The sequence below is a fragment of the Strix uralensis genome, chromosome 4, assembly GCF_047716275.1.
Source record: "Strix uralensis isolate ZFMK-TIS-50842 chromosome 4, bStrUra1, whole genome shotgun sequence".
NCBI classification, from domain to species: domain Eukaryota; kingdom Metazoa; phylum Chordata; class Aves; order Strigiformes; family Strigidae; genus Strix; species Strix uralensis.
Window position 1 is genome coordinate 125,868,769 of NC_133975.1, and position 10,278 is coordinate 125,879,046.

A 10,278-nucleotide genomic window follows, 5' to 3' on the forward strand; every position below is an offset into this window, starting at 1 on the left:
AGTTCTATGAAAACAAAATAACAGAACAGTTCTAGTTCCCCCCACGTACACTACGATTTTTAACACAAGAGCACCTTGTCAGAAGAATCTGTTCTCATTCTAGACATACAGTCACAAATATAAATGAGATGAAGATTTTCACTGATGAAAATGTATTATGACAAAGAATTATTTGTTCTTAGAACAGCTGTGGCTTAGACTTTTCCAAACTGATTGCTGTAGGATAAAATAATTTGTTTATCCTCACCAACACAATCTGATTTATGCAGTTTTCTGGATAGTCTTACTAGGGAAATGGATACTGTCCCGATCCAATATCGGGGAGGGTTCTTCAATGATCCCAAGAGCGAGATTAAGACGCAAACGAGGTCAGATGCCGCGCAAACCTTGTAAGCTTTATTTTACGAAATAAAGATAATAGCGATAGGACAGAAAGAAGAAAAAAGGAAAAGTCAAAATACCTAAGCAAACAAACAAAAGAGATGCAGCAATACTAGTTACCACCACCTCTAATCTGGTGGCGTTCCGGTGGTTCGCTCCCGGTGCAGGTGATGGCAGGAATCCCACAGGCAATGGAGAATCTTCTGTAGGCGATGGAGAGAGAGCAAGCGAGAAGCTCCGGCCAGCGAAAAGCTTCGGCAGACGAGAAGCTTCGGCAAGCGCGAGCTTCGGAGAGCGATACAGCGAAGGCAAGCGAGAAAGTACCGCAAGCAAGAAGCTTACCCAAAGCGGCGCACGCAGCCCCTTTTACACAGTCCCCACCACTAGTTCGCTCGTTGCCACAGAGCTCAGTTGCACATTCGCCGCCCCGTGGTCCCCCATGTGCGCATGCCCAGCTGTCCACAGTGCTCATACCGAGGGGGGGTTGGCCATTGACGCCTTCAGCTTCCGCGCGTCCCCCTCGTCCCCCGGCCCTGCGCGCACACGCAGCTTTTCCAGCTCCGGGCGGATTTTGTCCTCCCGGCAACGGGACGTCGAGGCCCGGCCTATGAAAAAAACGGCGTGGGGCTGAAACAGAGAGCTGCCATCTTACACCGCCCTGCGGCTCGGGGAGGGGGTAATGGCGTAACAGCAATGCCGAGACAAAATGGCCGACAGAGTCCCTTACAGATATGAGGGAAATGGATACGAGAATTTAAGGTCCAGGATCTTCTGATTGCCAAACCTGAAGAGACCACTGCATTTCAACTTTATAGCTGTAATGATCCAAGTGGCTGATCTCTGATCAAACTGTAACTTGTGTTCACTCCTATTTTTATATTACATTGCATTATGAAATATGTGGGAAAAAATCTTGCTTTTTTCAAGATAAAGGGCTGAGCGCTCAGTTCTGCTCTAGATACTGAGCTCTTGCTTCACTGCAGAAATCTAAATATCATCTTCATTTCTGGCTGGGTGGTGTAATGGAGAATAGCCTAGAGCGTATTACATAACGCTGCCAAAGAGGAGACGTGGTGCATTATTGATCCTAAACACAAAATAAATGGATCAGAAAGAGGCCTGCTACTTCCAGAGGCACCGACTGGCTCTTCTGGAAGTGACTATGTAAATACGGCTTACAGATTCAGGATGGGGGAATAACAGCGAATGTTCTGTTAAAGGGAAAATCAAACTTGTGCTGAAGTCCTCACCATAAAGCTCACTCTTTAATTTCAGAACCAGTCTGTTTGGCTCACCTATAATATGACTGCATATGAAGCAACATAAAAGAAAATCATGTGGCTCTTCCCATATGAGAGGATGACTGCGTAGATGCGTTGGTTCACAAACTGTGCTGCAAGTCTCAGAGAACTGCTGACAAAAAGCAGGCTTGTAATAGCTCTGCTGAGAAGAGAATAAGTCTAATGAGGTTTTAGAGGTGGCTCCCTCTAGTTCGACTGGACCTTCTCTAAGGACCTCGGTAAGAGATGAGAGATGATGGCAAGAACATCACGTGAACTTCTGATTAGGAACAAAAGCTTAAAAAGCAGCTGAGGCCTATACATACCGTTGTACAAGAAGAAAACAGCACCTGCTTGCTCAGCTGGAAAAGAAACACTTCTGCAACAGGCTAAATGAAGTATTTGGTAACCTGAGCCTACAGACCTTTTGATTTTTCCTGAGAATGGCCCCGAGTGTGTCATTTACACCATTAGCATCAAAATGATATGCCCATACATTCCTCCAAGATCTTTTCCCCAAATTTACTCCAGCAAAACAACAACTCAAATGATGAAATAAATAGGACGGAGGGAGTATTATCAGGGTAAGCAGTAATCCAGTCAATGCAAACACCTCTTTAGCAGGTTATCAGCACATCTGGGTATCAGCACAACCATATTGAGGCCACACTAGTTATTGGGCCAAGGAAACCCCAAACAAGGTTTATCTGGAGCTGTTGTACTTATTTTGTGCCTGGGCTGATAAAACATATAGCTAAAAGCTTTGGGCCAAATTAATGAAATGTCACTTCTAAATCTGATAAAACCTGTTTGATTACAGCTACACTTAAATGAGATACCAAACTCATTTTGCTGCAAAGACTGCTTACTGTGTTAATCAATACTGTGTTATTTCTTAGTCCATTTTTCTCTCCATCTCTTGTTTCTGTACATACATTTTTGAGGCAGGAAGCCTCTCTTGACTCTGAAATAACAGGGTTTGTCCTGCTGCTATCAAAAACAGGGTTCTCGTGCGTTACTAGTGCTCCTAAGGGACAGTCCTCACAAGGATACAAATAATAAATAACAACTTTTCAGCTGAAACGGAATTTAGCAGCCAACTCTCTTTGTACGGCTCTGGCATTTCTCCTTGCTCCGTATTATACAATCAACCGAATGAAGTAGCAGTGAATTGCAGGAAGAGATAGTTCCGTGATGAATCAGTCCCTGGTCTAACTAACTACAGGAGACACCGACACCCTTCCCTTCAGAGAAATATGCATACAGTATGTACAGAGCAGCTCTTGTTGGAGCTGGAGCGAGCTGACAGTTTCCATTTTCCATTGACTTCTTTTGGATTCTATCGACTTCTTTCGGATTTCTCCAAGGTCAGAGAACCCACGTGAAAAAAGACCAGGACGTGCGGAAGAGTAACAATTATTTAAGCATGTATAGTATTTACCATCAGAAACTGAAGATCTTCCATCTCAAAACTACATACAGACATACTACACAACAGAGGTGGAATCCTCATGTCTTGTAAAAAGGCTTTGAAAACTACACTAACTGAAACAAGGATGTTTTTGAACGGGAGTTAAGAGTATCTCTAATAACTGCATGAGCACAAATCATTCTGGGAAAAGCTGTAACATTTTCTGTGAGGGCTGCTGTAGCATAATGCTGAAGGCTGGGGACAAAATTAATGAAAGATGATTTCAGCATAGAGCGTATTTAATCCTTAATCCACCTAAAGTCTCTGGGTAGCAGACTTTTAGCTGCACTTTTAAAGGAGATATCCAACAGGAGCTACTCCTCACTAAGACTCCCAAGGAAAAAAGATCTCAGCATGGTATTTTGCTCTCCTTACTAGAACTGCAATATTTTGAAGTGTTTGTCTCAAAGTAAGGAGGAATAATCTGGAGGAACCACAGCAGATTTTCATGTTTAATATATTTTCAAAGGCCCTTCCTAGCTCCGAGTTAATAGCTTCGTAGCTTTTGCTAAATGTAGGCGTGACGACATTTTACATTAGCACAACAGAAGGAAATTTGGAGGCGTTTCAAGAATGGTCACCACGCAGAAAGACGCAGCAAGAGGGCTCCCCAAGCCCCTGAACTACTTCTTTCAGAGGGGAAAGCCAGATGCCATAGCCGGCCTTCTGCTCCCGGGGCAGGCTCCCTACCACCTCAGTACCAACAGCAGCGGTGACAACAGCTCCGCCGGTTCAGGGCGGCTGCTCAGGGCGGCCGGGCGAGGGCACAAACCGGGGGATGTGCGCAAGGAGGACTGTCAGCCTGCCAAGTTCAGACAAAATAAGGCGAAAAACTGCCTCAGCCTTTGCTCGCCGCGGCACTCTCCCTCTGCCACGGCGGGAGGGCGCGAAGTCAGTCGCGCTGCCGAGAATTTACCTCAGGGCGGGGGTCGCCGCGGCGGGAGGGGCGGCTCGGCGGCCGTTTGGCGCTGACATGACGGGGGGAGGCTGGAAGGAGGGGAGGGTGTGTGTGGAGAGGTGGGGGTTGAATTTCTGCCGCCTTGCGACCAAATAAGGGTAAATTCCCCACCAGCGGGCGGCTGGCTGGGAGATGACACGCAGCGTTACACTGAACTGTCAGGAATTACAAACGCTGGGAGGCGAGCTGCGAGCGCGGGGCGCGGCCCCGCTCCCGCCTCATCCCCCGCGCTCCTAAAGGCCGCCGCTCGCGGGCTCCGTGCGGCCGCGGAAGGGGGAGGGACGGGGGACGGCGGGGGACGGAGGAGAAAGAGGAGCAGGAGGAGGAAGAGGAGGAGGAGGCGGAGGAGAGAGAGAAGGAGGAGGAGGAGAAGCGGAGGAGGAGGAGGAGGAGGAGGAGGAGGAGGAGGAGGAGGAGGGGTGTGCGCACGCCCATCGCCATGCCCCTTAGGAGCGCGAGTCGAGTCGCTTAGCGACCACCCAGCCCAGCTCGCCCCCCGGCGGCGGCCCTCCCCCCGCCTCTCACCCGAATTCCTGATCACCATTGGATGACGCTGATGTCAATCCCCGACCTTGCGTCTGACGTCCACTGGAACTTTCTAGCAGAGTTTCGGGGCGGAGGCGGGGCGAATGCGAAGCGCGATCGGTGATTGGTCGAAGCTGGTGGCGCAGCCTGTAAACCTAGACGGATCGAGAAAAACCAGGAAGAAGCGCGGTCTGGCAGCGGCACAGCGGGGAGGGCTGGGCTGACGGGTGGGTGCCACGGTTCTGATTGGCCACGAGGGAGGGGGCGGGTGCTCTTCGGCGAATCACGGAGGCGATTGGCCAGTACTGGCGGGCGGGCTTCTAGATTGGCCAGCAGGGTTCTGGCAGGTTCCAGAAGACGGCGGAGCCGGCTATAAAGCGGGCGCCAGCGGCGCCGTGACGGCACATCGCGCCGCGGAGAGCAGCGAGAGCGGGCGGCGGGAGACGCGACCGCGAGTGAGTAGCTGATCGGAGAAACCTGTCACCATGTCTGCTAAAGGGCCGGCAATCGGCATCGACTTGGGCACCACGTACTCCTGCGTGGGTGTCTTTCAGCATGGGAAAGTGGAGATCATCGCCAATGACCAGGGCAACCGTACGACGCCCAGCTATGTGGCCTTCACCGATACAGAGCGCCTCATTGGTGACGCTGCCAAGAACCAGGTGGCTATGAACCCCACCAACACCATCTTTGATGCCAAGCGTCTCATCGGCCGCAAGTATGATGACCCCACGGTGCAGTCTGACATGAAGCACTGGCCCTTCCGTGTGGTGAATGAGAGCGGCAAGCCCAAGGTGCAAGTGGAGTACAAGGGTGAGATGAAGACCTTCTTCCCAGAGGAGATCAGCTCCATGGTCCTTACCAAGATGAAGGAGATTGCCGAGGCCTATCTGGGGCGGAAGGTGCAGAATGCTGTCATCACAGTGCCTGCTTACTTCAACGACTCCCAGCGCCAGGCCACCAAAGATGCTGGCACCATCACTGGCCTGAATGTGATGCGTATTATCAACGAGCCCACAGCAGCTGCTATAGCCTATGGCTTGGACAAGAAAGGTACCCGGGCTGGAGAGAAGAATGTTCTCATCTTTGACTTGGGAGGGGGCACTTTTGATGTGTCTATCCTTACCATTGAGGATGGCATCTTTGAGGTGAAGTCCACAGCTGGTGACACCCATCTGGGTGGGGAGGACTTTGACAACCGCATGGTGAACCATTTTGTGGAAGAATTCAAGCGCAAGCACAAGCGCGACATTGCTGGCAACAAGCGAGCGGTGAGGCGGCTGCGTACAGCTTGTGAGAGGGCAAAGCGCACCCTCAGCTCTTCCACGCAAGCTAGCATTGAGATCGACTCCCTCTACGAGGGCATTGACTTCTACACCTCTATTACTCGTGCCCGCTTTGAGGAGCTCAATGCTGATCTCTTCCGTGGCACCCTGGAGCCTGTGGAGAAGGCTCTGCGCGATGCCAAGCTAGACAAGGGCCAGATCCAGGAGATCGTGCTGGTGGGTGGCTCCACTCGTATCCCCAAGATCCAAAAGCTGCTACAGGACTTCTTCAATGGCAAAGAGCTCAACAAGAGCATCAACCCCGATGAGGCTGTTGCCTATGGCGCTGCCGTGCAAGCAGCTATCCTCATGGGAGACAAGTCTGAGAATGTGCAGGATCTGCTCCTGTTAGATGTCACCCCTCTGTCCCTGGGCATCGAGACAGCTGGTGGAGTGATGACTGCTCTCATCAAGCGCAACACCACCATTCCCACCAAACAAACTCAGACCTTCACCACCTACTCGGACAACCAGAGCAGTGTCCTGGTCCAGGTGTACGAGGGTGAGAGGGCTATGACGAAGGACAACAACTTGCTGGGCAAATTTGACCTAACGGGCATCCCGCCGGCACCCCGCGGAGTCCCCCAGATCGAGGTCACTTTTGACATCGATGCCAATGGTATCCTGAATGTCAGTGCCGTGGACAAGAGCACGGGTAAGGAGAACAAGATCACCATCACCAACGACAAGGGTCGCCTTAGCAAGGATGACATTGACCGTATGGTGCAAGAAGCGGAGAAATACAAAGCGGAGGACGAAGCTAACCGAGATCGGGTGTCAGCCAAGAACTCCCTCGAGTCCTACACTTACAACATGAAGCAGACGGTGGAGGATGATAAACTGAAGGGAAAGATCAGTGACCAGGACAAGCAGAAAGTGCTCGACAAGTGCCGGGAGGTGGTCTCTTGGCTCGATCGCAACCAGATGGCTGAGAAAGAAGAGTACGAGCACAAGCAGAAGGAGCTGGAGAAACTCTGCAACCCGATCGTCACAAAATTGTACCAGGGAGCTGGAGGCGCTGGGGCAGGTGGCTCTGGTGGCCCGACCATCGAAGAAGTAGATTAAAGAGGACTGAAGTATAGACTGGTTTATGGACAGTCACTCCATTCTTTGCTTTGTATTTTTTTTTCTAACGTTTAAGGAAAACGTCCTTGCCGATAACAGAGTTTATTCTGTTGGGTGTGTATAAAGGCAGATCTGTCAGCTTGGTTTTGATAAAAGGGAAGGCACGTCCTGCTTTATAAGGTTAGTAATAGACAAGTTTTGTTAATTCAGATACAGCTGTTTGTACTCTGGATGTTTGTCTCTGTTCAAGTGTCTCTTCTAAAGTAACCACTCGACTGTTGCAGTTGACAAGTTTCAAGTTATGCATGAAAATCTTTATGGAAGATTAAAAAAAATTAATAATGCCAAATTCGGCTTCTGGAAATTTTGGTAATAAATAAAATGTATTTAAAGCATAAACCTATCCTCCTCTGTCTGTGAAGGGGAACTAGTGGGGGGGTGGGGGGTGAGGAAGACCCTCCTGGTGGTGTCGGCAGCCCCCGGGGCCCTGCCCCGCTGCGGGTGGGGGCCGACAGCCCGCTGAGCCAGGCCGGGGCTCTGGGGGGGCGGCCGGTGCCCCCAGGATGGTGGTTTGAGCAGAAAAACGGGCAAGGCGGCCGCTGCGGGCCCGATAGCGTATCAGGGCAGTGGGGTTTGGGGCGGCGGCTGCCCCGAGCAGAGCCCAGCCCGGGGAGGGGTGCGCTGGTGTCCCAGACCCCGAGCCCCGGGGCCGGTGCGAGCATGACCCCCGGCATTGCCACTGCGGGGGAAAAAGTTTCCCAGAGCTGGTGGTGGTGAGGGGTGTTTTTTGGGCAGGACCTGCTTTTCATCTGCAACTTGTGGCTCAGCTGCTCCGGCAGCTTGCTGTGTGCGCGTCACCGAAAAAAAAACAGTGGGGAAATAAGTGTGACAAAAATAGTCCTGCTTGGCAGGCGGCGGGGCTCGATAAAATAGAGACCAGTTTGTGGCCAGCTATATAAATTGCTGAGTTATTCTCGGGTTGCTAGTATGCAAGCTGAGCTTTCAGTACTTTACTGAATGTGTTTTTTTTCCCCTCTTAAGATGATCAGAAGTACAGCTGCCAAGGACACCCCGAGAGCTGGGAGTGCTGAGTAAGGAGCTGGGATGCTGAACTTGATAGAATAGGCAAAATTGGTAGTAGTTAAACTTGTCTGGTGTTACTACAAACTGTCTCCACAGCTCTTCATTTGTTTCAGAAAGCAAAAAAATGCGCAGGGTTTAGAGTCTGAGGAGCTGCGAATTAATGAGCTCTAATGGAGGAGCCTGATGACATGCACATTTTGGACTGGCTTGTCCTTTAAGGGAAAAAACCGCAGAGCAGTGGGCAGCTGGAGGGAATCATCTGCCGTGTTTTTGTTTGGTTGCTCGTTAGTGAGAGGGAGTGTTGGCGTGCTGGGAAATAAGGCCAGCGCTGCTCGGCTGGCTCGCTGTGCTGCAAAGAACTTGTAGGACTCCCGATTCCTTAGGCTTGTAGGTGACGTATATAAAAAAACCTATAAAAAATATTTTGTGATGAGAGGGCAGACAAAAATAAACTTGTTTAGTATTTAATAATCAGCAGAGATATAAGACTCTGGTTTACTACTTGGATTTCCCTCGGCTGGTTTGCCAGGGCTCTGACTGCAGGTTTCTCTTTGCTGTCTATAGAAGGGTTACACAGGGGAATGCGAGGCTTGTAAAAAGCTTGTTTGATCAGCTGTTGTTGCAAATGATTCAAAACCACTTCAAGTTTATGGAACAGTTTGTAGGTAAATGGCAGTGCCATCCCAGAGCGTCCTGAGAAGTCAATGACAGCAACTTCAGAACCTGCTGAGTGCCTCAGTGAAATCTGGAAGGGGTGTAATCAGGCTGGGTGCTTTTGCTGTTTATGTAAGCAGCATTTTCCTGGCAATCAGCTTTTGACTTCCAGGCTGTAACATGTATAGGACCCCTGAGAATGAGAAGATACCATGACTTTTTTTTTTTTCTTTTTCCTAGGAACTAATAGATAAATATGTTTATGAATAGCAGTAGATTATCTGTAAGTGAAAAGTTGTTGCTGCAAACTCTAATATGTTGTCAGGTACACTCTTCCTAACCGAAATCCTACTACTATGGGATGACAATAAGGATTAGGTAACACCCATGTTCATTGTAAATGCAGGTTAACTATTTTTTCTGTTAACTGACTGGTAATTGTCCTTGCCACATAGTTTCCTTTACTTTTCAGCCCTTGGTGTGCATTCCTCAGCGTTGCTTCCCAGTTATTAAACACAATTTTTTGTTGTTTTCCCCAAACATCTATTTAAGTGTATTGCAGAGCTAATGTAGCTAAACGTGCACAGCAGATAGTTTGTCACACACCTGCGCTGTCATCTGTCCTTTCCCTCACCTTGGCCACTGCTGCTCTGTGCCCGTTTCAGCAGTGGGGCAGGCAGGGAGTAACAGACACCACTGAAGTGAAGTACCCATCCAGATGGTTAAAATACCCCTGGGGCTGAGGACATGAACAGGTTAACACTGGAGTAATTGTATACATTTTTCTTTTTTCTAGGAAAGGGATATTTTTTAGTATGGGCTTACCTAGACTGTGTGAAATATGTAAAGGACTTCTGCTCACTTATGTGACTGGAAAAAGATTTGAAGTCTTGAGGCATGAAGTAGCCTTTTAAAAATGTGAACAACCCCCCAAAATGCAAGAGGTAGAAAACTTGAAGGGCTCAGAGCTAGATTCCTTGCATTCATTCACTTAGTTTATAAAACAAAGAATAAGTTTCAAGTTGATTTTCAGTATATTGTACTTACTGTAGAATGAACTCTGATCCTGTTAGTGGAAACTTCCCACCGACTTTAGTGGGTCTACATTTTTTCCCCCCAGTTTCTTAAAGAAATAAAGTAAATGTCAGAGGGGAAAATGCTGCTCCTTATTTGCAAATAGGTGTATTTGTTGTGTGCATGTAGTTCTGGGGAGTAGTTGCACATTTCAAATGAATTTGGGAAAGCCAGGAAAATAATCTCTAAAATCTGCAGTTTCATTGCTTCCATGCTCTGCGTCTCTCATCATTTGTACTGTCCTGACTCACAGGGACAGCCAGCTCCTTCTGTCAAAATCATGGGCCTGGGTTTCTGAACTTTGCTTATTCTTAAGCAGGGCTGTGCAAAAGACCAAGCCCATAGGAAGGATATAAAGTGATTATAACTTTGTAGTACTTGTGTAACTACAGCGTTAACTTTTGACGGCTCCTTATATTTGCTGATCAAGTTTATATGGATGGTATTATTTCATGGAGAGGA

At 48.9% G+C, this 10,278-nt stretch overlaps 1 protein-coding gene across 1 annotated transcript; it reads left to right on the forward strand.

Moving 5' to 3' along the window:
- The first annotated feature begins 4,971 nt into the window (after nt 1-4,971).
- On the forward strand, nt 4,972-7,404 carry HSPA2 (heat shock protein family A (Hsp70) member 2). The gene has a single exon (XM_074869046.1). The coding sequence runs from the start codon at nt 5,101-5,103 to the stop codon at nt 7,003-7,005; it is 1,905 nt and encodes a 634-aa protein (XP_074725147.1). The 5' UTR covers nt 4,972-5,100; the 3' UTR covers nt 7,006-7,404.
- Nucleotides 7,405-10,278: the final 2,874 nt, after the last annotated feature.